Here is a 26,080-nt window from a genome sequence, read left to right as displayed (position 1 = left end):
GAACATGCAGGAGGGTGAAAGGAGGGCAAGGAATAGAGTGAATTGGAGCGATGTGGTATACAGGGGTTGGCGTGCTGTCAGTGGATTGAATCAAGGCATGTGAAGCGTCAGGGTAAACCATGGAAAGCTGTGTAGGTATGTATATTTGCGTGTGTGGACGTGTGTATGTACATGTGTATGGGGGGGTTGGGCCATTTCTTTCGTCTGTTTCCTTGCGCTACCTCGCAAACGCGGGAGACAGCGACAAAGTATGAAAAAAAAAAAAAAAAATAGTTCAGGGTATTTTTTAGCTGAAAAAACTTTTTCTTTCAAGACTAAAAGAAAACCTATTGAAACACTTCTATGCTTGAAGCAATCATGGGAAATATACCATAATGCTTTCAATTACCGATACATGCCCTTTAAATACGATGGAAACAATCAGAGAATACTCTGACTTAATTTAGCACCTTAATCTAATGTCGTAAATACAACCAAACGATATTCCAACTCCAGATTCGTGGTCAGCATGACAAATGCCAATTATAATGAGATTTTAAAATAACTATATTTTCTGTGAAAAACTAAAAAGTGCGAGTAATTATTCAGGGATATTTTTCAGCTCAAAAAAATTCTTCTTTCTAAATTGAAGCATAACATATTCAAACACTTCATTATTTGAAATAATCAAGGGAAATATATCATAATGATCTTAATTGCAGATACATATTGAGAAAATATGATGCAAAAGAACAGAAAATATCTTGAAATTGATTTCATTTAACAGCTTAATTAAAAGTCGTAAGGACGACCAAACAACATTTTACCTCTAGATTTGTATTCAGCATTAAAAATACTCAATATAATGAGGTTTTAAAGAAAATCTATTTTTCTGAAAAAAATAAGAAAAATTGCAGGTAATAGTTCAGGGTATTTTTTACCTGAAAAAACTTTTTGTTTCAAAACTAAAAGAAAACCTACTGAAACACTTCTATACTTGAAGTAATCATGGGAAATATACCATAATGCTTTCCATGACCGATACACTCCCAGTAAATACGATGGAAACAATAAGAGAATACTTTGAAATTCATTTTGAAATTGACTTCATTTAGCACCTTAATATAATGTCGTAAGATGACCAAATGAGATTTCAACTCAATATTCGTGTTCAGCATAAAAAATACCAATTATAATGAGATTTTAAAACAAATATATTTTTCTGTGAAAAAAGAAAAAAGTGCAAGTAATTATTCGGGGATATTCTTCAGCTCGAAGTAATTCTTCTTTAAAAACTGAAGCATAACATATTGAACCACTTCAATACTTGAAAAAATTAAGGGAAATATATCATAATGATCTTGGTTATAGATATATACTGAGAAAATATGATGCGAATGAACAGAAAATATCTTGAATTTGATTTCATTTAACAGCTTAATCAAAAGTCGTAAGGACGACCAAACGACATTTTACCTCTATATTTGTATTCACCATTAAAATTACTCAATATAATGAGGTTTTAAAGAAAATCTATTTTTCTGAAAAAAATAAGAAGAATTGCAGGTTCAGGTTATTTTTTAGCTGAAAAAACATTTTCTTTCAAAACTAAAAGAAAACCTATTGAAACACTTCTTTACTTGAAGTAATCATGGGAAATATACCATAATGCTTTCAATTACCAATTTTTTTTTTTTTATATACTTTGTCGCTGTCTCCCGCGTTTGCGAGGTAGCGCAAGGAAACAGACGAAAGAAATGGCCAAACCCCCCCCATACACATGTATATACATACGTCCACATACGCAAATATACATACCTACACAGCTTTCCATGGTTTACCCCAGACGCTTCACATGCCTTGATTCAATCCACGAACAGCACGTCAGCCCCGGTATACCACATCGCTCCAATTCACTCTATTCCTTGCCCTCCTTTCACCATCCTGCATGTTCAGGCCCCGATCACACAAAATCCTTTTCACTCTATCTTTCCACCTCCAATTTGGTCTCCCTCTTCTCCTTGTTCCCTCCACCTCCGACATATATATCCTCTTGGTCAATCTTTCCTCACTCATCCTCTCCATGTGCCCAAACCACTTCAAAACACCCTCTTCTGCTCTCTCAACCACGCTCTTTTTATTTCCACACATCTCTCTTACCCTTACGTTACTAACTCGATCAAACCACCTCACACCACACATTGTCCTCAAACATCTCATTTCCAGCACATCCATCCTCCTGCGCACAACTCTATCCATAGCACACGCCTCGCAACCATACAACATTGTTGGAACCACTATTCCTTCAAACATACCCATTTTTGCTTTCCGAGATAATGTTCTCGACTTCCACACATTCTTCAAGGCCCCCAGAATTTTCGCCCCCTCCCCCACCCTATGATCCACTTCCGCTTCCATGGTTCCATCCGCTGCCAGATCCACTCCCAGATATCTAAAACATTTCACTTCCTCCAGTTTTTCTCCATTCAAACTCACCTCCCAATTGACTTGACCCTCAACCCTACTGTACCTAATAACCTTGCTCTTATTCACATTTACTCTTAACTTTCTTCTTCCACACACTTTACCAAACTCAGTCACCAGCTTCTGCAGTTTCTCACATGAATCAGCCACCAGCGCTGTGTCATCAGCGAACAACAACTGACTCACTTCCCTAGCTCTCTCATCCCCAACAGACTTCATACTTGCCCCTCTTTCCAAAACTCTTGCATTTACCTCCCTAACAACCCCATCCATAAACAAATTAAACAACCATGGAGACATCACACACCCCTGCCGCAAACCTACATTCACTGAGAACCAATCACTTTCCTCTCTTCCTACACGTACACATGCCTTACATCCTCGATAAAAACTTTTCACTGCTTCTAACAACTTTCCTCCCACACCATATATTCTTAATTCCTTCCACAGAGCATCTCTATCAACTCTATCATATGCCTTCTCCAGATCCATAAATGCTACATACAAATCCATTTGCTTTTCTAAGTATTTCTCACATACATTCTTCAAAGCAAACACCTGATCCACATATCCTCTACCACTTCTGAAACCACACTGCTCTTCCCCAATCTGATGCTCTGTACATGCCTTCACCCTCTCAATCAATACCCTCCCATATAATTTACCAGGAATACTCAACAAACTTATACCTCTGTAATTTGAGCACTCACTCTTATCCCCTTTGCCTTTGTACAATGGCATTATGCACGCATTCCGCCAATCCTCAGGCACCTCACCATGAGTCATACATACATTAAATAACCTTACCAACCAGTCAACAATACAGTCACCCCCTTTTTTAATAAATTCCACTGCAATACCATCCAAACCTGCTGCCTTGCCGGCTTTCATCTTCCGCAAAGCTTTCACTACCTCTTCTCTGTTTACCAAATCATTTTCCCTAACCCTCTCACTTTGCACACCACCTTGACCAAAACACCCTATATCTGCCACTCTATCATCAAACACATTCAACAAACCTTCGAAATACTCACTCCATCTCCTTCTCACATCACCACTACTTGTTATCACCTCCCCATTTGCGCCCTTCACTGAAGTTCCCATTTGCTCCCTTGTCTTACGCACTTTATTTACCTCCTTCCAGAACATCTTTTTATTCTCCCTAAAATTTAATGATACTCTCTCACCCCAACTCTCATTTGCCCTTTTTTTCACCTCTTGCACCTTTCTCTTGACCTCCTGTCTCTTTCTTTTATACATCTCCCACTCAATTGCATCCCTGCAAAAATCGTCCAAATGCCTCTCTCTTCTCTTTCACTAATACTCTTACTTCTTCATCCCACCACTCACTACCCTTTCTAATCAACCCACCTCCCACTCTTCTCATGCCACAAGCATCTTTTGCGCAATCCATCACTGATTCCCTAAATACATCCCATTCCTCCCCCACTCCCCTTACTTCCATTGTTCTCACCTTTTTCCATTCTGTACTCAGTCTCTCCTGGTACTTCCTCACACAGGTCTCCTTCTCAAGCTCACTTACTCTCACCACCCTCTTCACCCCAACATTCACTCTTCTTTTCTGAAAACCCATACAAATCTTCACCTTAGCCTCCACAAGATAATGATCAGACATCCCTCCAGTTGCACCTCTCAGCACATTAACATCCAAAAGTCTCTCTTTCGCACGCCTGTCAATTAACACGTAATCCAATAACGCTCTCTGGCCATCTCTCCTACTTACATAAGTATACTTATGTATATCTCGCTTTTTAAACCAGGTATTCCCAATCATCAGTCCTTTTTCAGCACATAAATCTACAAGCTCTTCACCATTTCCATTTACAACACTGAACACCCCATCTATACCAATTATTCCCTCAACTGCCACATTACTCACCTTTGCATTCAAATCACCCATCACTATAACCCGGTCTCGTGCATCAAAACCACTAACACACTCATTCAGCTGCTCCCAAAACACTTGCCTCTCTTGATCTTTCTTCTCATGCCCAGGTGCATAAGCACCAATAATCACCCACCTCTCTCCATCAACTTTCAGTTTTACCCATATTAATCGAGAATTTACTTTCTTACACTCTATCACATACTCCCACAACTCCTGTTTCAGGAGTATTGCTACTCCTTCCCTTGCTCTTGTCCTCTCACTAACCCCTGACTTTACTCCCCAGACATTCCCAAACCACTCTTCCCCTTTACCCTTGAGCTTCGTTTCACTCAGAGCCAAAACATCCAGGTTCCTTTCCTCAAACATACTACCTATCTCTCCTTTTTTCACATCTTGGTTACATCCACACACATTTAGGCACCCCACTCTGAGCCTTCGAGGAAGATGAGCACTCCCCGCGTGACTCCTTCTTCTGTTTCTCATTTTAGAAAGTTAATACAAGGAGGGGAGGATTTCTGGCCCCCCGCTCCCGTCCCCTCTAGTCGCTTTCTTTAAATACAATGGAAACAATCAGAGAATACTCTGAAATTGATTTCATTTAGCACTTTAATCTAATGTCGTAAATACAACCAAACGATATTCCAACTCCAGATTCGTGTTCAGCATGAAAAATGCCAATTATAATGAGATTTTAAAACAACTATATTTTTCTGTGAAAAACTAAAAAGTGCGAGTAATTATTCAGGGATATTTTTCAGCTCAAAAAAATTCTTCTTTTTAAATTGAAGCATAACATATTCAAACACTTCATTACTTGAAATAATCAAGGGAAATATATCATAATGATCTTAATTGCAGATACATATTGAGAAAATATGATGGAAAAGAACAGAAAATATCTGGAAATTGATTACATTTAACAGCTTAATTAAAAGTCGTAAGGACGACCAAACAACATTTTACCTCTAGATTTGTATTCAGCATTAAAAATACTCAATATAATGAGGTTTTAAAGAAAATCTATTTTTCTGAAAAAAATAAGAAAAATTGCAGGTTATTTTTGAGCTGAAAAAACTTTTTGTTTCAAAACTAAAAGAAAACCTATTGAAACACTTCTATACTTGAAGTAATCATGGGAAATATACCATAATGCTCTCCATTACCGATACACACCCAGTAAATACGATGGAAAAAATCAGAGAATGCTTTGAAACTGACTTCATTTAGCACCTTAATATAATGTCCTAAGATGACCATATGAGATTTCAACTCAAGATTCGTGTTCAGCATGAAAAATACCAATTATAATGATATTTTAAAACAACTATATTTTTCTGTGAAAAAACAAAAAAGTGCAAGCAATTGTTCGGGGATATTTTTCAGCTCAAACAAATTCTTCTTTAAAAATTGAAGCATAACATATTGAACCACTTCAATACTTGAAAAAATCAAGGGAAATATGTCATAATGATCTTGGTTATAGATATATACTGAGAAAATATGATGCGAATGACAAGAAAATATCTTGAATTTGATATCATTTAACAGCTTAATTAAAAGTCGTAAGGATGACCAAACGACATTTTACCTCTACATTTGTATTCACCATTAAAAATACTCAATATAATGAGGTTTTAAAGAAAATCTGTTTTTCTGAAAAAAATAAGAAAAATTGTAATTTTTAGCTGAAAAAAACTTTTTGTTTCAAACCTAAAAGAAAACCTATTGAAACACTTCTATACTTGAAGTAATCATGGGAAATATACCATAATGCTTTCAATTACCGATATATGACCTTTAAATACGATGGAAACAATCAGAGAATACTCTGAAATTGACTTCATTTAGCACCTTAATCTAAAGTCGTAAATATAACCAAACGATATTTCAACTCCAGATTCGTGTTCAGCATGAAAAATATCAATTATAATGAGATTTTAAAACAACTATATTTTTCTGTGAAAAACTAAAAAGTGCGAGTAATTATTCAGGGATATTTTTCAGCTCAAAAAAATTATTCTTTCTAAATTGAAGCATAACATATTCAAACACTTCATTACTTGAAATAATTAAGGGAAATATATCATAATGATCTTAATGGCAGATACATATTGAGAAAATATGATGCAAAAGAACAGAAAATATCTTGAAATTGATTTCATTTAACAGCTTAATTAAAATTCGTAAGGACGACCAAACAACATTTTACCTCTAGATTTGTATTCAGCATTAAAAATACTCAATATAATGAGGTTTTAAAGAAAATCTATTTTTCTGAAAAAAATAAGAAAAATTGCAGGTAATAGTTCAGGGTATTTTTTACCTGAAAAAACTTTTTGTTTCAAAACTAAAAGAAAACCTACTGAAACACTTCTATACTTGAAGTAATCATGGGAAATATACCATAATGCTTTCCATTACCGATACACACGCAGTAAATACGATGGAAACAATAAGAGAATACTTTGAAATTCATTTTGAAATTGACTTCATTTAGCACCTTAATATAATGTCGTAAGATGACCAAATGAGATTTCAACTCAAGATTCGTGTTCAGCATGAATAATACCAATTATAATGAGATTTTAAAACAACTATATTTTTCTGTACAGAGCATCAGATTGGGGAACAGCAGTGTGGTTTCAGAAGTGGTAGAGGATGTGTGGATCAGGTGTTTGCTTTGAAGAATGTATGTGAGAAATACTTAGAAAAGCAAATAGATTTGTATGTAGCATTTATGGATCTGGAGAAGGCATATGATAGAGTTGATAGAGATGCTCTGTGCAAGGTATTAAGAATATATGGTGTGGGAGGAAAGTTGTTAGAAGCAGTGAAAAGTTTTTATCGAGGATGTAAGGCATGTGTACGTGTAGGAAGAGAGGAAAGTGATTGGTTCTCAGTGAATGTAGGTTTGCGGCAGGGGTGTGTGATGTCTCCATGGTTGTTTAATTTGTTTATGGATGGGGTTGTTAGGGAGGTAAATGCAAGAGTTTTGGAAAGAGGGGCAAGTATGAAGTCTGTTGGGGATGAGAGAGCTTGGGAAGTGAGTCAGTTGTTGTTCGCTGATGACACAGCGCTGGTGGCTGATTCATGTGAGAAACTGCAGAAGCTGGTGACTGAGTTTGGTAAAGTGTGTGGAAGAAGAAAGTTAAGAGTAAATGTGAATAAGAGCAAGGTTATTAGGTACAGTAGGGTTGAGGGTCAAGTCAATTGGGAGGTGAGTTTGAATGGAGAAAAACTGGAGGAAGTGAAGTGTTTTAGATATCTGGGAGTGGATCTGGCAGCGGATGGAACCATGGAAGCGGAAGTGGATCATAGGGTGGGGGAGGGGGCGAAAAATTCTGGGGGCCTTGAAGAATGTGTGGAAGTCGAGAACATTATCTCGGAAAGCAAAAATGGGTATGTTTGAAGGAATAGTGGTTCCAACAATGTTGTATGGTTGCGAGGCGTGGGCTATGGATAGAGTTGTGCGCAGGAGGATGGATGTGCTGGAAATGAGATGTTTGAGGACAATGTGTGGTGTGAGGTGGTTTGATCGAGTGAGTAACGTAAGGGTAAGAGAGATGTGTGGAAATAAAAAGAGCGTGGTTGAGAGAGCAGAAGAGGGTGTTTTGAAGTGGTTTGGGCACATGGAGAGAATGAGTGAGGAAAGATTGACCAAAAGGATATATGTGTCGGAGGTGGAGGGAACGAGGAGAAGAGGGAGACCAAATTGGAGGTGGAAAGATGGAGTGAAAAAGATTTTGTGTGATCGGGGCCTGAACATGCAGGAGGGTGAAAGGAGGGCAAGGAATAGAGTGAATTGGAGCAATGTGGTATACCGGGGTTGACGTGCTGTCAGTGGATTGAATCAAGGCATGTGAAGCGTCTGGGGTAAACCATGGAAAGCTGTGTAGGTATGTATATTTGCGTGGGTGGACGTATGTATATACATGTGTATGGGGGGGTTGGGCCATTTCTTTCGTCTGTTTCCTTGCGCTACCTCGCAAACGCGGGAGACAGCGACAAAGTATAATAAAAAATAAATAATAATATTTTTCTGTGAAAAAACAAAAAAGTGCAAGTAATTATTCGGGGATATTTTTCAGCTCGAAGTAATTCTTCTTTAAAAATTGAAGCATAACATATTGAGCCACTTCAATACTTGAAAAAATCAAGGGAAATATATCATAATGATCTTGGTTATAGATATATACTGAGAAAATATGATGCGAATGACAAGAAAATATCTTGAATTTCATTTCATTTAACAGCTTAATCAGAGGCGTAAGGACGACCAAACGACATTTTACCTCTATATTTGTATTCACCATTAAAAATACTCAATATAATGAGGTTTTAAAGAAAATCTATTTTTCTGAAAAAAAATAAGAAGAATTGCAGGTAATAGTTCAGGGTATTTTTTAGCTGAAAAAACTTTTCCTTTCAAAACTAAAAGAAAACCTATTGAAACACTTCTATACTTGAAGTAATCATGGGAAATATACCATAATGCTTTCAATTACCGATACATGCCCTTTAAATACGATGGAAACAATCAGAGAATACTCTGAAATTGACTTCATTTAGCACCTTAATCTAATGTCGTAAATACAACCAAACGATATTCCAACTCCAGATTCGTGTTCAGCATGAAAAATATCAATTATAATGTGATTTTAAAACAACTATATTTTTCTGTGAAAAACTAAAAAGTGCGATTAATTATTCAGGGATATTTTTCAGCTCAAAAAAATTCTTCTTTCTAAATTGAAGCATAACATATTCAAACACTTCATTACTTGAAATAATCAAGGGAAATATATCATAATGATCTTAATTGCAGATACATATTGAGAAAATATGATGCAAAAGAACAGAAAATATCTTGAAATTGATTTCATTTAACAGCTTAATTAAAAGTCGTAAGGACGACCAAACAACATTTTACCTCTAGATTTGTATTCAGCATTAAAAATACTCAATATAATGAGGTTTTAAAGAAAATCTATTTTTCTGAAAAAAATAAGAAAAATTGCAGGTAATAGTTCAGGGTATTTTTTAGCTGAAAAAACTTTTTGTTTCAAAACTAAAAGAAAACCTACTGAAACACTTCTATACTTGAAGTAATCATGGGAAATATACCATAATGCTCTCCATTACCGATACACACCCAGTAAATACGATGGAAACAATCAGAGAATACTTTGAAATTCATTTTGAAATTGACTTCATTTAGCACCTTAATATAAGGTCGTAAGATGACCAAACGAGATTTCAACTCAAGATTCGTGTTCAGCATGAAAAATACCAATTATAATGAGATTTTAAAACAACTATATTTTTCTGTGAAAAAACAAAAAAGTGCAAGTAATTGTTCGGGGATATTTTTCAGCTCGAAGAAATTCTTCTTTCAAAATTGAAGCATAACATATTGAACCACTTCAATACTTGAAATAATCAAGGGAAATATATCATAATGATCTTGGTTATAGATATATACTGAGAAAATATGATGCGAATGACAAGAAAATATCTTGAATTTGATTTCATTTAACAGCTTAATTAAAAGTCGTAAGGACGACCAAACGACATTTTACCTCTATATTTGTATTCACCATTAAAAATACTCAATATAATGAGGTTTTAAAGAAAATCAATTTTTCTGAAAAAAATAAGAAAAATTGCAGGTTCACGGTATTTCTTAGCTGAAAAAACTTTTTGTTTCAAAACTAAAAGAAAACCTATTGAAATACTTTATACTTCAAGTAATCATGGGAAATTTACCATAATGCTTTAAATTACCGATACATGTTTTTTAAATGCGATGGAAACAATCAGAGAATACTCTGAAATTAACTTCATTTAGCACCTTAATCAAAAGTCGTAAATACGACCAAACGATATTCCAATTCCAGATTCGTGTTCAGCATGAAAAATATCAATTATAATGAGATTTTAAAACAACTATATTTTTATGTGAAAAACTAAAAAGTGCGAGTAATTATTCAGGGATATTTTTCAGCTCAAAAAAATTCTTCTTTCTAAATTAAAGCATAGCATATTCAAACACTTCATTACTTGAAATAATCAAGTTAAATATATCATAATGATCTTAATTGCAGATACATATTGAGAAAATATGATGCAAATGAACAGAAAATATCTTGAAATTGATTTCATTTAACAGCTTAATTAAAAGTCGTAAGGACGACCAAACAACATTTTACCTCTATATTTATATTCAGCATTAAAAATACTCAATATAATGAGGTTTTAAAGAAAATCTATTTTTCTGAAAAAAATAAGAAAAATTGCAGGTAATAGTTCAGGGTATTTTTAAGGTGAAAAACCTTTTTGTTTCAAAGCTAAAAGAAAACCCATTGAAACACTTCTATACTTGAAGCAATCATGGGAAATATACTATAATGCTCTCAATTACCGATACATGCCCTTTAAATACGATGGAAACAATCAGAGAATACTCTGAAATTGACTTTATTTAGCACCTTAATCTAAAGTCGTAAATACGACCAAACGATATTTCAACTCCAGATTCATGTTCAGCATGAAAAATACCAATTATAAAAAGATCTTAAAACAACTATATTTTTCTGTGAAAAACTAAAAAGTGCGAGTAATTATTCAGGGATATTTTTCAGCTCAAAAAAATTCTTTCAAAATTGAAGCATAACATATTCAAACACTTCATTACTTGAAATAATCAAGGGAAATATATCATAATGGTCTTACTTACAGATACATACTGAGAAAATATGATGCAAATGAACAGAAAATATCTTGAAATTGATTTCATTTAACAGCTTAATAAAAAGTCGTAATGACGACCAAACGACACTTTACCTCTATATTTGTATTCAGCATTAAAAATACTCAATATAATGAGGTTTTAAAGAAAATCTATTTTTCTGAAAAAAATAAGAAAAATTGCAGGTAATAAATAGTTCTGGGTATTTTTAAGCTGAAAAATTTTTTTTTTCAAAACTAAAAGAAAAACTATTGAAACACTTTTGTACTTGAAGTAATCATGGGAAATATACCATAATGCTCTCAATTACCGATACATGCCCAGTAAATATGATGGAAACAATCAGAGAATACTTTGAAATTCATTTTGAAATTGACTTCATTTAGCACCTCAATAGAATGTCGTAAAGATGACCAAATGAGATTTCAACTCAAGATTCATGTTCAGCAAGAAAAATGCTCTCCATTACCGATACATACCCAGTAAATACGATGGAAATAGAGAATACTTTGAAATTCATTTTGAAATTGACTTCATTTAGCACTTTAATATAATGTCGTAAAGATGACCTAATGAGATTTCAACTCAAGATTCGTGTTCAGCATGAAAAATACCATTTATAATGAGATTTTAAAACAACTATATTTTTCTGTGAAAAAACAAAAAAGTGCAAGTAATTGTTCGGGGATATTTTTCAGCTCAAACAAATTTTATTTTAGAAATTTAAGCATAACATATTGAACCACTTCAATACTTGAAATAATCAAGGGAAATATATCATAATGATCTTAATTGCAGATACATAATGAGAAAATATGATGCGAATGAACAGAAAATATCTTGAATTTGATTTCATTTAACAGCTTAATTAAAAGTCGTAAGGCCGACCAAACGACATTTTACCTCTATATTTGTATTCAGCATTAAAAATACTCAATATAATGAGGTTTTAATGAAAATCTATTTTGCTGAAAAAATAAGAAAAATTGCAGGTAATAGTTCAGGTTATTTTTTAGCTGAAAAAACTTTTTGTTTCAAAACTAAAAGAAAACCTATTCAAACACTTCTATACTTGAAGTACTCATGGGAAATATACCATAATACTCTCAATTGCCGATACATACCCAGTAAATATGATGGAAACAATCAGAGAATACTTTGAAATTAATTTTGAAATTGATTTCATCTAGCACCTTAATATAATGTCGTAAAGACGACCAAATGAGATTTCAACTCAAGATTAATGTTCAGCAAGGAAAATGCGAATTATAAAGAGATTTTAAAACAAATTTTTCTGTTAAAAAAGAAAACAGTGCAAGTAATTGTTCGCGGGTATCTTTCAACTCGAACAAATTCTTCTTTAAAAATTGAAGCATAACATATTGAACTACTTCAATATTTGAAATAATCAAGGGAAATATATCATAATGATCTTGGTTATAGATATATACTGAGATGATGCGAATGAACAGAAAATATCCTGAAATTGATTTCATTTAACAGCTTAATTAAAAGTTGTAAGGACGACGAAATGACATTTTACCTCTATATTTGTATTCAGCATTGAAAATACTCAATATAATGAGGTTTTAAAGAAAATCTATTTTTCTGAAAAAAATAAGAAAAATTGCAGGTAATAGTTCAGGGAGGATATTAATTGAGAGAGTGAAGGCATGTACAGAGCATCAGATTGGGGAAGAGCAGTGTGGTTTCAGAAGTGGTAGAGGATGTGTGGATCAGGTGTTTGCTTTGAAGAATGTATGTGAGAAATACTTAGAAAAGCAAATGGATTTGTATGTAGCATTTATGGATCTGGAGAAGGCATATGATAGAGTTGATAGAGATGCTCTGTGCAAGGTATTAAGAATATATGGTGTGGGAGGCAAGTTGTTAGAAGCACTGAAAAGTTTTTATCGAGGATGTAAGGCATGTGTATGTGTAGGAAGAGAGGAAAGTGATTGGTTCTCAGTGAATGTAGGTTTGCGGCAGGGTTGTGTGATGTCTCCATGGTTGTTTAATTTGTTTATGGATGGGGTTATTAGGGAGGTGAATGCAAGAGTTTTGGAAAGAGGGGCAAGTATGAAGTCTGTTGGGGATGAGAGAGCTTGGGAAGTGAGTCAGTTGTTGTTCGCTGATGATACAGCGCTGGTGGCTGATTCATGTGAGAAACTGCAGAAGCTGGTGACTGAGTTTGGTAAAGTATGTGAAAGAAGAAAGATAAGAGTAAATGTGAATAAGAGCAAGGTTATTAGGTACAGTAGGGTTGAGGGTCAAGTCAATTGGGAGGTGAGTTTGAATGGAGAAAAACTGGAGGAGGTGAAGTGTTTTAGATATCTGGGAGTGGATCTGGCAGCGGATGGAACCATGGAAGCGGAAGTGGATCATAGGGTGGGGGAGGGGGTGAAAATTCTGGGAGCCTTGAAGAATGTGTGGAAGTCGAGAACATTATCTCAGAAAGCAAAAATGGGTATGTTTGAAGGAATAGTGGTTCCAACAATGTTGTATGGTTGCGAGGCGTGGGCTATGGATAGAGTTGTGCGCAGGAGGATGGATGTGCTGGAAATGAGATGTTTGAGGACAATGTGTGGTGTGAGGTGGTTTGATCGAGTAAGTAACGTAAGGGTAAGAGAGATGTGTGGAAATAAAAAGAGCGTGGTTGAGAGAGCAGAAGAGGGTGTTTTGAAATGGTTCGGGCACATGGAGAGAATGAGTGAGGAAAGATTGACCAAGAGAATATATGTGTCGGAGGTGGAGGGAACGAGGAGAAGAGGGAGACCAAATTGGAGGTGGAAAGATGGAGTGAAAAAGATTTTGTGTGATCGGGGCCTGAGCATGCAGGAGGGTGAAAGGAGGGCAAGGAATAGAGTGAATTGGAGCGATGTGGTATACCGGGGTTGACGTGCTGTCAGTGGATTGAATCAAGGCATGTGAAGCGTCTGGGGTAAACCATGGAAAGCTGTGTAGGTATGTATATTTGCGTGTGTGGACGTATGTATATACATGTGTATGGGGGTGGGTTGGGCCATTTCTTTCGTCTGTTTCCTTGCGCTACCTTGCAAACGCGGGAGACAGCGACAAAGAAAAAAAAAAAAAGTTCAGGGTAGATATTTTTTAGCTGAAAAATCTTTTTTTTTCAAAACTAAAAGAAGACCTATTGAAACACTTCTATACTTGAAGTAATCATGGGAAATATACCATAATGCTTTCAATTACCAATACATACCCAGTAAATACGATGGATACAATCACAGAATACTTTGAAATTGACTTCATTTAGCACCTTAATCTAAAGTCATATATACGACCAAACGATATTTCAATACCACATTCGTGTTCAGCATGAAAAATACCAATTATAATGAGATTTTAAAACAACTATATTTTTCTGTGAAAAACTAAAAAGTGCGAGTAATTATTCAGGGAAGTTTTTCAGCTCAAGAAAATTCTTCTTTCAAATTTGAAGCATAACGTATTCAAACACTTCATTACTTGAAATAATCAAGGGAAATATATTGTAATGATCTTATTTGCAGATACATACTGAGAAAATATGATGCAAATGAACAGAAAATATCTTGAAATTGATTTCATTTGACAGCTTAATTAAAAGTCGTAAGGATGACCAAACGACATTTTACCTCTATATTTGTATTCAGCATTAAAAATACTCAATATAATGAGGTTTTAAAGAAAATCTATTTTTCTGAAAAAAATAAGAGAAATTGCAGGGTATTTTTAAGCTGAAAAAACTTTTTGTTTCAAAACTAAAAGAAAACCTATTGAAACACTTCTATACTTGAAGTAATCATGGGAAATATACCATAATGCTCTCAATTACCGATACATGCCCTTTAAATACGATGGAAACAATCAGAGAATACTCTGAAATTGACTTCATTTAGCACCTTCATCTAAAGTCATAAATACGACCAAACGATATTTGAACTCTAGATCCATGTTCAGCATGAAAAATATCAATTATAATGAGATTTTAAAACAACTATATTTTTCTATGAAAAACAAAAAAGTGCAAGTAATTATTCAGGGATATTTATCAGCTCAAACAAATTCTTCCTTCTAAATTGAGGCATAACATATTCAAACACTTCATTACTTGAAATAATCAAGGGAAATATATCATAATGATCTTAATTGCAGATACATACTGAGAAAATATGATGCAAATGAACAGAAAATATCTTGAAATTGATTTCATTTAACAGCTTAATTAAAAGTCGTAAGGACGACTAAACGACACTTTACCTCTATATTTGTATTCAGCGTTAAAAATACTCAATATTATGAGGTTTTAAAAAAAATCTATTTTTCTGAAAAAAATAAGAAAAATTGCAGGTAACAGTTCAGGGTATTTTTTAGCTGAAAAAACTTTTTGTTTCAAAACTAAAAGAAAACCTATTGAAACACTTCTATACTTGAAGTAATCATGGGAAATGTACCATAATGCTCTCAATTAAAGATACATACCCAGTAAATACGATGGAAAAGAATCAGAGAATACTTTGAAATTAATTTTGAAATTGACTTCATTTAGCACCTTAATATAATGTCGTAAAGAAGACCAAATGAGATTTCAACTCAAGATTTGTGCTCAGCATGAAAAATGCCAATTCCAATTATAATGAGATTTTAAAACAACTATATTTTTCTGTGAAAAAACAAAAAAGTGCAAGTAATGGTTCAGGGATATTTTTCAGCTCAAACAAATTCTTCATTAAAAATAGAAGCATAACATATTGAACCACTTCAATACTTCAAATAATCAAGGGAAATATATAATAATGATCTTAATTATAGATATATACTGAGAAAATATGATGCGAATGAACAGAAAATATCTTGAAATTGATTTCATTTAACATCTTAATTAAAAGTCGTAAGGACGAGCAAACGACATTTTACCTCTACATTTGTATTCAGCATTAAAAATACTAAAAGAAAACCTATTGAAACACTTCTATACTTGAAGTAATCATGGGAAATATACCATAATGCTCTCAATTACCGATACATGCCCTTTAAATACGATGGAAACAATCAGAGAATACTCTGAAATTGACTTCATTTGGCACCTTAAACTAAAGTCGTAAATACGACCAAACAATATTTCAACTCCAGATTCGTGTTCAGCATGAAAAATAGCAATTATAATGATATTTTAAAAGAACTATATTTTTCTGTGAAAAACAAGAAAGTGCAAGTAATTATTCAGGGATATTTTTCAGCTCAAGAAAATTCTTCTTTCAAATTTGAAGCATAACATATTCAAACACTTCATTACTTGAAATAATCAAGGGAAATATATCATAATGATCTTAACTGCAGATACATACTGAGAAAATATGATGCAAATGAACAGAAAATATCTTGAAATTGATTTCATTTAACAGCTTAATTAAAAGTCGTAAGGATGACCAAACTACATTTTACCTCTATATTTGTATTCACCATTAAAAATACTCAAAACAATGAGGTTTTAAAGAAAATCTATTTTTCTGAAAGAAAACCTATTGAAACACTTCTATATTTGAAATAATCATGGGAAATACATCATAGTGCTCTCAATTACCGATACATACCCATTAAATACGATGGAAATAATCAGAGAATACTTTGAAATTGACTTCATTCAGCAGCTTAATTGAAAGTTGTAAAGACGACCAAACGAAATTTCAACTCCAGATTCGTGTTCAGCATGAAAAATACCCCTTACAATGAGATTTTAAAAGAAATATATTTTCCTGTAAAACAATGAAAAAAATGTCTGAGGGTAATAGATCTGTTTATAAATCTCAGTATAATGAGTATTTTTCATGTTGAATTTTAATCTGGTGTTGAAATATGTGTTGGGGGACATTAAGACCTGTAAATAAGTAATTGATGGTTTCTCTCTTAGAACATTCTGTGATTATTCAGTTCATATTTACTGGGTATTTGTTGGCTTGGGGAAGAATTATGAGATACATCCCATGATTATTTCAGGTACATAAGCATTTTATTATGTCATATTACAGTTTTAAACAGAATGGTTTGGGGGCTAAAAAAAGTCTCTATTACTGGATACTTATGATATTTTTGTGAGGGTAATAGATTTGATAGAAAACCTCAGAATGAAGACTATTTTCATGCTGAATTCCAATTTGGGGTTGAGTATATGTTGTGAGCCATTAAGGCCTATAAATAAATAATTAATGGCTAATCTTTTGGAAGATTCTGAGACTATTCGGTTCTTCTTTCATATTTTGAAGTTGGACTGGGGAAGCATAATGAGATATTTTCCATGTTTCTTTCAAGTACAGAAGTATTTCTTCATACCTTATTTCAATTAAAGAAAAAAAAATTTCTGGGCTAAAACATTTGCCTGTAATTTTCGGTATTTTTAAACCTGTACATGTGCTTGCTTCTCTATTCTGTTTGTTTAAAAACCATAACTTTTCTCTCTTGGAAGCATGTGTTGGTACATCCCATTCCTAAGAAGTGTGACCATTTTAACACCACAATCATCCTGGTGCTCTGACATTTACTTTTTCTGAAGTCTTTTAATTCATCCTCAACTCCTATATCCCCAGACATCTTGAATCTCACATTCTTCTTTCCTATCACCAGGATGGCTTCTATGAGGCAAGATCCACTGGTGATATTCTTTACAATCTCACTTATATTTGGCCATCATCCCTAAAATATTTTGGGAATTCTATGTAGTTGCCTTTGATATAACCAAAGCTTTCGACAGGGTGTGGCATCAGGGTCTCATTTCTAAGCTTCCCTCTTTTGGATTCCCTCCCTCACTCCCTTACTCTATGACCAATCTATCTCCATGATTGTTACTGGATCAGCCTCTCCCCCTTTCTCCATCAACAGAGGTGTTCCTCAAGGTTATATCCTGTCTCCTAAACCTTTTCTCCTTTTTATCAACAATTTCCTTTCTTCTGCAAAAAAATGAATGAAATCATATCCTGATAGCTCAAGGTTCTCTCAGAAAATCTGTAAACTCACAAAAAGAAATTCAGATGCAATTATCAAAAATTTCAAATAATTCTGTATGTAATGTTATCATTGTATACATTACCTCATCAGCCAATCTGAGAAGCATTCGTAAAAATCTTGCCAGGTGTATTTGTCTGGCTGACAGTTCCCCTCGTCCAGCATAATCAGTTCGGTAAAGTGCCATTGCACTATCAACAATACATAAGGCGTACCTGAAATGATACAAAAAATACAATTATCTTCCTCAATGTGAATTTTCATGGGTAAAAATGGAAACAGCAAATTATACATAGATCTGTTGAATGAGAGATTAGGAGTAAGGTGAAGTTAAGGGTCAAATACCATTTCAAACTCAAGGCAAAGTGCAGTAGCAAACAAATGAGTTTAGCTCAGCAGTTTTGAAAATAAATGCACATCACAGGTTGTACCCCTCTAATCCAGCACTCCATGGTCTGGCACGTTATGAATCTGCCATCATTAGTTTGTGGATCTGCCACCAGGGTGGCATTATTAGCAGCACTAAGGAGCCAAAATCAGTCTACAATGCAGCCGAGCTAATTAACAATCGTGTTAATTTCTTACATTCAGTTTCTTGCTGAAAATGAAATCCAGAAAAGTTTAAAGTTTTGGAAAACTTTGAAAGGTGCCAGCAGTAAAGAATTAGACAGTGCACTCATAAAGTGGTTTAAGCTCTGATATAGTGAAGGTGTAAGCAATTATGGGGAGATGCTTATCAAGTAGAGAGCTAAAGCTAGACATGACTGTGAATATTCACAAGGATGGTTACACAAGTGGAGACATGGAATTTCAGTACATAGTGTGTGCGAAGAAAAGTGTAGCACTGACAAGGAAACTTGAGGTGTAAGGTCACATTAAAAGAATTGATAAAAACTCCAATTCTCTATTAAACATCCAACATCAATACATACAGGGTGAGAGAGAGTGTATGAGCCGGCTTCCTGGCTGGGATTGATGCTGCAACACAGGCTGGCTGCCTTGAAGATAACAACAAAAAACAATAGTAATAAGAGTCAACCAAAGCATGTGGTCATTTGTTATATTAACTACTTGTCACAAAGCTGTTTCAAAGTTTGCAAATGAATTTGCACAGTTAGTGGCTGAGCAAAACTTAGCCCAGAACAGATGTATAATGCTAATGAATCTGCCCTGTATTCACGTCATATGCCATGAAAAACCCTTGCCCAAGATACTTAGGAGTCTCCATCTGGGGATACTTCCAATGTAAACTGATGTAACAATAAAAACCTTGTTTGAAAGATTTGATGGTTGTATTATTTCCTATTTCAAGCCTTGCTTTACCTTTGATAACACAACAATATGTATGTGGAATGAGCTGACAAGACTAGGGGTCAGGAATATGTCCATATAGGGGGTTTCCTCAGGGCTCAATTTCTGTTTTCCAGCATTTTCTGTGGTCTGGCAATGGTCAGATCCCAAGGTTGCTGGATTAAAGAGGTTCAACTTGTACCACTTGGGTTAAGTGGAACATGAAAAGTTTCCTTTCCATAACAAATTTTCAAAATTTTACCAGGATCAGGAGAAGGCATATGAAAAGAGTTGATAGAGATGCTCTGTGGAAGGTATTAAGAATATATGGTGTGGGAGGTAAGTTGTTAGAAGCAGTGTAAAGCTTTTATCAAGAATGTAAGGCATGTGTACGAGTAGGAAGAGAGGAAAGGGACTGGTTCCCAGTGAATGTTGGTTTGCAGAAGGGGTGCGTGATGTCTCCATGGCTGTTTAATTTGTTTATGGATGGGGTTGTTAGGGAGGTGAATGCAAGAGGTTTGGAAAGAGGGGCAAGTATGCAGTCTGTTCAAGATGAGAGGGCTTGGGAAGTGAGTCAGTTGTTATTCGCTGATGATACAGCGCTAGTGGCTGATTCGGGTGAGAAATCGCAGAAGTTGGTGACTGAGTTTGGTAAAGTGTGTGAAAGAGAAAGTTGAGAGTAAATGTGAATAAGAGCAAGGTTATTAGGTTCAGTAGGGTTGAGGGAAAAGTAAATTGGGAGGTAAGTTTGAATGGAGAAAAACTGGAGGAAGTGAAGTGTTTTAGATATCTGGAAGTGGATTTGGCAGCAGACGGAACCATGGAAGAGGAAGTGAGTCACAGGGTGGGGGAGAGGGCGAAGGTTCTAGGAGCAATGAAGAAGGTGTGATAGGTGAGAACATTATCTCGGAAAGCAAAAATGGGTACGTTTGAAGGAAAAGTGGTTCCAACAATGTTATATGGTTGTGAGGTATGGGCGATAGACAGGGTTGTGCGGAGGGTGGATGTGTTGAAAATGAGATGTTTGAGGACAATATGTGGTGTGAGGTGGTTTGATCGAGTAAGTAATGAAAGAGTAAGAGAGATAAGTGGTAATAAAAAGAATAGTTGAGAGAGAAGAAGAGGGTGTATTGAAATGGTTTGGTCACATGGAGAGAATGAGTGAGGAAAGATTGACAAAGAGATATATGTGTCAGAAGTGAAGGGCACAAGAAGTGGGAGACCAAATTGTAGGTGGAAAGATGGAGTGAAAAAGATTTTGAGTGATCGGGGCCTGAACATACAGGAGGGTGAAAGGTGTGCAAGGAATAGAGTGAATTGGAACAAAGTGGTATACTGGGGTCGACTTGCTGTCAGTGGATTGAACCAAGACATGTAAAGCATCGGGGTAAACCATGGAAAGTTTTGTGGGGCCTGCATATGGAAAGGGAGCTGTGGTTTCGGTGCATTACACATGACAGCTAGAGTCTGAGTGTGGACAAATGTGGCCTTTGTAGTCCTTTCCTTGTGGTACCTCGCATGCACGCAGGGGGAGGGGGGGTGTCATTTCATGTGTGGTAGGGTGGTGCCAGGAATGGATGAAGGCACCATGTATGAATATGTGCAGGTGTATATATGTATATGTCTGTGTATGTACATGTATGTATACGCTGAAATGTATAGGTATGTATAAGTGCATGTGTGGGCGTTTATGTATATACATGTGTATGTGGGTGGGTTGGGCCATTCTTTCGTCTGTTTCCCTGCGCTACCTTGCTAATGCATGAGACAGTGAGAAAGTATAATAAATAAATAATAACCAGGAGTACTTACTGTATATCAGGTACCCTGCCTGGCGATGGTTCACAGGGCAACATTTTGTGATATAAACATATGAGAATTTGGGTACAAACTCTCTGAGTAGTATTACAGCCTCAAAATAACAAATCTGAGAAGTTATGACTTTAATTTACCCCAAAAATATTCTTTTCTTTTCATAACATATCCCTAGGGATAGGGGACTGAGAATACTACCTACATATCTCCTACATGATGTAGAACGCGACTAAGAGGGACGGAAGTGAGAGGCTGGAAATACTTCCCTCCTTTCGTGCTTTCTAAAAGAAGGGACAGAGAAAGGAAGTGTATGACAATTTTCTCCTCTTAGGTTAAGTATCTGTTCTGATGCCATTTTGCCTATGCGGGAAATAACAAAAACTCACTCAACTCTGCCACTGGAAGAGCAGATAGTGCTGCCATTGTGATCCAGCCCAATGGAAACAGATTAGAGAGAAATGCTTGAATTAACAATTGAGCATCTAATCTACAGCCTGAAATGTTCATTGTGCTCATTGCTCTTGAGCTTGCAGAAATCACCACCACAGACAGTTTAATTGTCTCTGATTCTGATCTTCACTGCTTGCCCTTAACACCCTGAGATCAGAATGTAACAAGTTGGTCTCGGAAACCAGAGACAGATATTCAGACATTATTGGTCAAGGGATTCAAAACAAACTGTTATGGATTACACTTCCAAGAGCATGACAAAGTTGATGCTTTGGCCAAACTTGCAATTTGTAAAGAAGCTATTGAAAACAACACTGGATTGTCAATCAGAAGCCTCAAAACTACAATTAGAGAAGAATTAACAGACCTCTTTGAAGCAAATAGCCAAGTTCAGATGAGAAAAACAGAAATATTTTCCATCACAATGAAATGTGTAAAGCAAAACGTATACATGGAGAATGATAAGATCAGTAGATTACAGGATGTTGTCACTACTAAACTAAAGGTCAAGCTACTGGTACTAGAGTTGCTCTGGCCTATCTGAAAATGTTACTCATGTGAACTGTAAAGTTTGTGGCCAGAGATCTAGACACATACTGGTACACTTGTCTTAGAATGTAAAAAATTGAGCCTTTTGAGGATACATATAAAGAAACCCTGTAAGAAATGTCACAACACCTATCCATATCTTTGATGCCCATTCCCTCTGGGAACTTCCTCAAGGGAATGACCATGGTAAAAGAGTCTTCATCATTGGTGCATTCCACTGCTCTTTCTTGTCCTTTAGTGCCTCACCTTTAATAGGCCAATGACATAAGGCAACTTCAATGCAATACTTCAAGAAGCTCTTACCTGATGTTCCTATCAGCTACTTCTACCTTCTGTCTTCCTAATGTTAAAACCTATTACTACTATGTAATGCTCCTCCCTAATATTCCTACCTACTACTATTATCTAATGTGTCTACCCTGTGCTCCTGCCATATGCTCCTACCTAATGCTTCTATCTACTGCTCCTACAATTTTGCCAAAGGCAGGGCTAACAAATAGCAATCACCAAAGAAAAACTAATGTAACAAAGAATGAGTTGTGTGAGTAAAGTGCTGTCATGTATAATGTGAGACAAAGAGAAAATGTACGTTTGTGGACAGAATGCCAGCAGTCCATGTGTAGGTGAAGGAGAGAAATGACAGCTACATGGGCCAGAAGAATGCAACTTGACAACCAATGAAGTGCAGGCTTACTACTCAACTGTCACTAATCCTTTTGATACCCAGGAAGGTGGTACTGGTAATATACCTCCCTGGTTGATGGCTGCCTACCAACTGCTCTAATGCCTGTTGCATAAAGGACAGGGCTTACATATGAATCATGAAACTCCTCCCTTTCCCAGAAACTCCCTCTGCTTTAATTTAAGCTCAGAATCATTGCAAAACTATTCTTCATAGAGTTAGGCACACTTTCATAAAAAAAAAGTGCAAACTTAACTTCTACTGACAAATCATATTGATCCTTAACCAAAATCATCTCCCACAACTTCTGTAATTCAACCTTTCCTCCTAATCAAAACTCAAATCCACAATCTGATTTGTCTGTTGAGGACCCAGAAGTTATAAAGTTCAAACATTTCAACTAAGTTCAACAAAACTTCACACATCAAAATGGGCTATCACATAATTCTACATACATATACATGTGATTGTGTAATCCATGAAACTCACCTTGATTCTGCCATCATGGCTGCTGCTTGAATCAACAGCTGTGTTTGATGATCAGAATTGTAAGCTCTTGCATATGCTACATTGTCTAGAACATCAGCACCTGAAAGTCCATATTTGTCAGACACTGCCAGAAGACGTTCAGGTCTAAATGTTCCCTCTGTGTCTATGTAAAGACACTTTCCTTCACCTCCACCCATATCTAGAGGAAGCTGGAACATAAAAAAACTTAATAAGTGCATCAAAGGATGAGATGTTCCCCATGTAGTTCATGTGAAATCTCTCATCTCTTCTTGTGACATACAACTGTAATTTTTTCTGAGTAACAAAAACTACTCCAATATTTTTCAAAAAGGGCACTGTGATAATGTACAAACTAACCTACTGGACTGTGGAAATGGCTAATAAAAATCCAGCTGTCAATCAAGGTAACACTTTTCTTCTATGGTGCTTTCTTTCTACTAAGACTGGAGTCTACATCACCTCGTAAACTAAAAGCACATTACCAAGGAATTACTTCAGGTTACTGAATTTCCTATTCCTAACAGCGTTATGCTTAAACAACAATAATTCTTATTTTCTTGATTTAGGTGGTGCACATCATCCACATATATGCCAGCTACAGGATTTGGTAAAACATTAAAAAAAAAAAAAAATCCTGTGGCCCTAAATTTGACCTTGACTTTTATTCAAGTGATCTCTCATCAAATTCAGGTGTCTTTTTTTTTTTTTTTTTACTTTTTATTCCAAATTTTGATTAATGCACATTTTGAATTCAATTTCAATTTCCAATATTTGAAAGCCTTCATTTGCTTAACCTTATTCTGATGTAAAAATAAGTATAAAAAGTAAATGAGAATATTTCTTATCTGGAAAGATATATGGTAGGAATATGACTGGTTGCATGAAAAGGACAAATGAATCCCTTATCTGCAAAGAACAAAGTGTTCCTTGAGAAGTAAAGGCATGGACTAAATTTCCAAAACTAGTAGATTTACAGAAAAAGCGCTATAGTAAAATGCAAGAGTTTGAATTCAGGGATTATGAAAATGAATACGATAAAGTTATTGGAGATCTTTAATATCTGACTTTAAGGGTGAATGGTAGATCCCAGAATGCCACTGTAAGCTTTTGTGATCACCTACTTGTTCTGTAAGGAGAGGGAGTTTTACATTTGTGAGGCCCCATTTCTTGAACACTCTCTACTGTCATACAACTTCTTAAACTTATGTATGCTGGGTGCATCAACCATGTCTTCAGTCATTCTGTTCCATTCATCCATCACTCTTATACTACAAAAGTATTCCTTTACATTCTTTTTTTACATGTTTCTCACTTAATTTCATGTCCTTTGGTTGTTCTAGTTCCTGCATCTCATGAAGAAGTGCTCACTGTCCACATGGTTGATTTTTTTTAAAACTTAATGGTTGTGATTAGGTCACCCTCACTCTTCTCTCTTCCAAGGAGAGTAGGTCTGAATCATCCAGCCTTTCCCTGTAACTTGGCTCTTTTCGTTTTGGTAACATCTTTGTTGCAGGTTATGGATAATGTTGACTCACAAGTCCTCACACATTGAATCCTGAACTTTACTTCCTGCTACATAATAATATTTAGGCCATCTTTTGCTTTGTCCCATCGTTTTTAATTTAATTGTCAATTTCATCAACCATGTTTCAGACCAACTCTGGAGTCTGTTTAGGTACCTTTATAATCTGATGCAATCTTAGTCAGTGTTTACTTCCCTAACGACCTTTGCATCATCTACAAACATATTGAGATAAGATTCCATACCTTCAGGCAAGTCATTTAGATATATCAAGATCAATGGTCTCAGAACAAAACCCTATGGCACTCTGCTTGTCATCTCACCTGTTCTGCCCAAAAAGGTACATGATAGCAAGGAAAGAAAATACAAAGGAGAAGGATTAACCATCTTAAGTAAACAGCCTGAAGTTTCAAGAAAAAGTTGAAGATGACTCACTCAGATAATCTGCATTGGCACTCTGGTGGTCATCTCAATCAATTTGGAAAAGGCTCCTCTAAAATGTGTCCTTTGTTCCCTACCACTGAGATAATCTTCCATTCATTGATGGAGTTTCCCCCTTATTCCTGCCTCATGATCCAGCTTCTTAATCAGCCTCCTTCACAGCACAGTGTCAAATGCTTTATGGCACTCAACATACAAGAAATCCACCCAGAACTAATTTCTTTCCAGGTCAGAACTCACTCTCTTGCAGAACTTTGAGAGGCTTGTTACAAGTGACCACCTTTCCCTAAAAGAGTTTTCTTTAACTTAGGAAATTTCTCCTCCACAGAAAGTCATCCATTTGCATTTTATAAATCTTATCCAGAATGTTACACCTAATATTCGGTGGAGACCAGTCTGCAGTTTAATGCCAGTTCTCAGTCTCCTTTCTTTTATAAAGGTATGACATATGCCCCTTTTCATGCCATTTGCACTTTGCCTTGCTCCATTTACATTTTGAACAGTAATTCACGTTGTTTATCTAGCATATCTGCACACATCTTTAGCACATATGGTGAAATTCCAGCAGGTTGATGAGCCTTGGATGGGTTAAGTCCTTTCAGTATTCTCTTAATAACTTTTACAAGTATTTCAATGATTTCTGAAAACACCTCCCCATTCCATCTCACTGGTGATGGGGGTATAGTGTCTCCCACTGTG

At 35.5% G+C, this 26,080-nt stretch overlaps 1 protein-coding gene across 4 annotated transcripts in view; it reads right to left on the bottom strand.

The window, feature by feature from the left end:
- Nucleotides 1–26,080, bottom strand: part of spn-A (RAD51 recombinase homolog spn-A) — a 55,828-nt gene that overhangs the window by 11,151 nt on the left and 18,597 nt on the right. For 2 of the 4 annotated variants that reach the window (XM_071673134.1, XM_071673135.1), the window contains exons 5-7: nt 23,398–23,606; nt 19,055–19,120; nt 18,208–18,337 (exon numbers count right to left, since the gene is read on the bottom strand). In XM_071673134.1, coding sequence (XP_071529235.1) covers nt 18,208–18,337; nt 19,055–19,120; nt 23,398–23,606 — 405 coding nt within the window. The remainder of the gene's footprint in view (nt 1–18,207; nt 18,338–19,054; nt 19,121–23,397; nt 23,607–26,080) is intronic. The other 2 variants (XM_071673136.1, XM_071673137.1) reach the window with 1 other exon arrangement.

This window comes from Panulirus ornatus, chromosome 18 (assembly GCF_036320965.1).
Source record: "Panulirus ornatus isolate Po-2019 chromosome 18, ASM3632096v1, whole genome shotgun sequence".
Lineage (NCBI taxonomy): Eukaryota > Metazoa > Arthropoda > Malacostraca > Decapoda > Palinuridae > Panulirus > Panulirus ornatus.
This window is presented reverse-complemented; position numbering and strand designations above follow the sequence as displayed.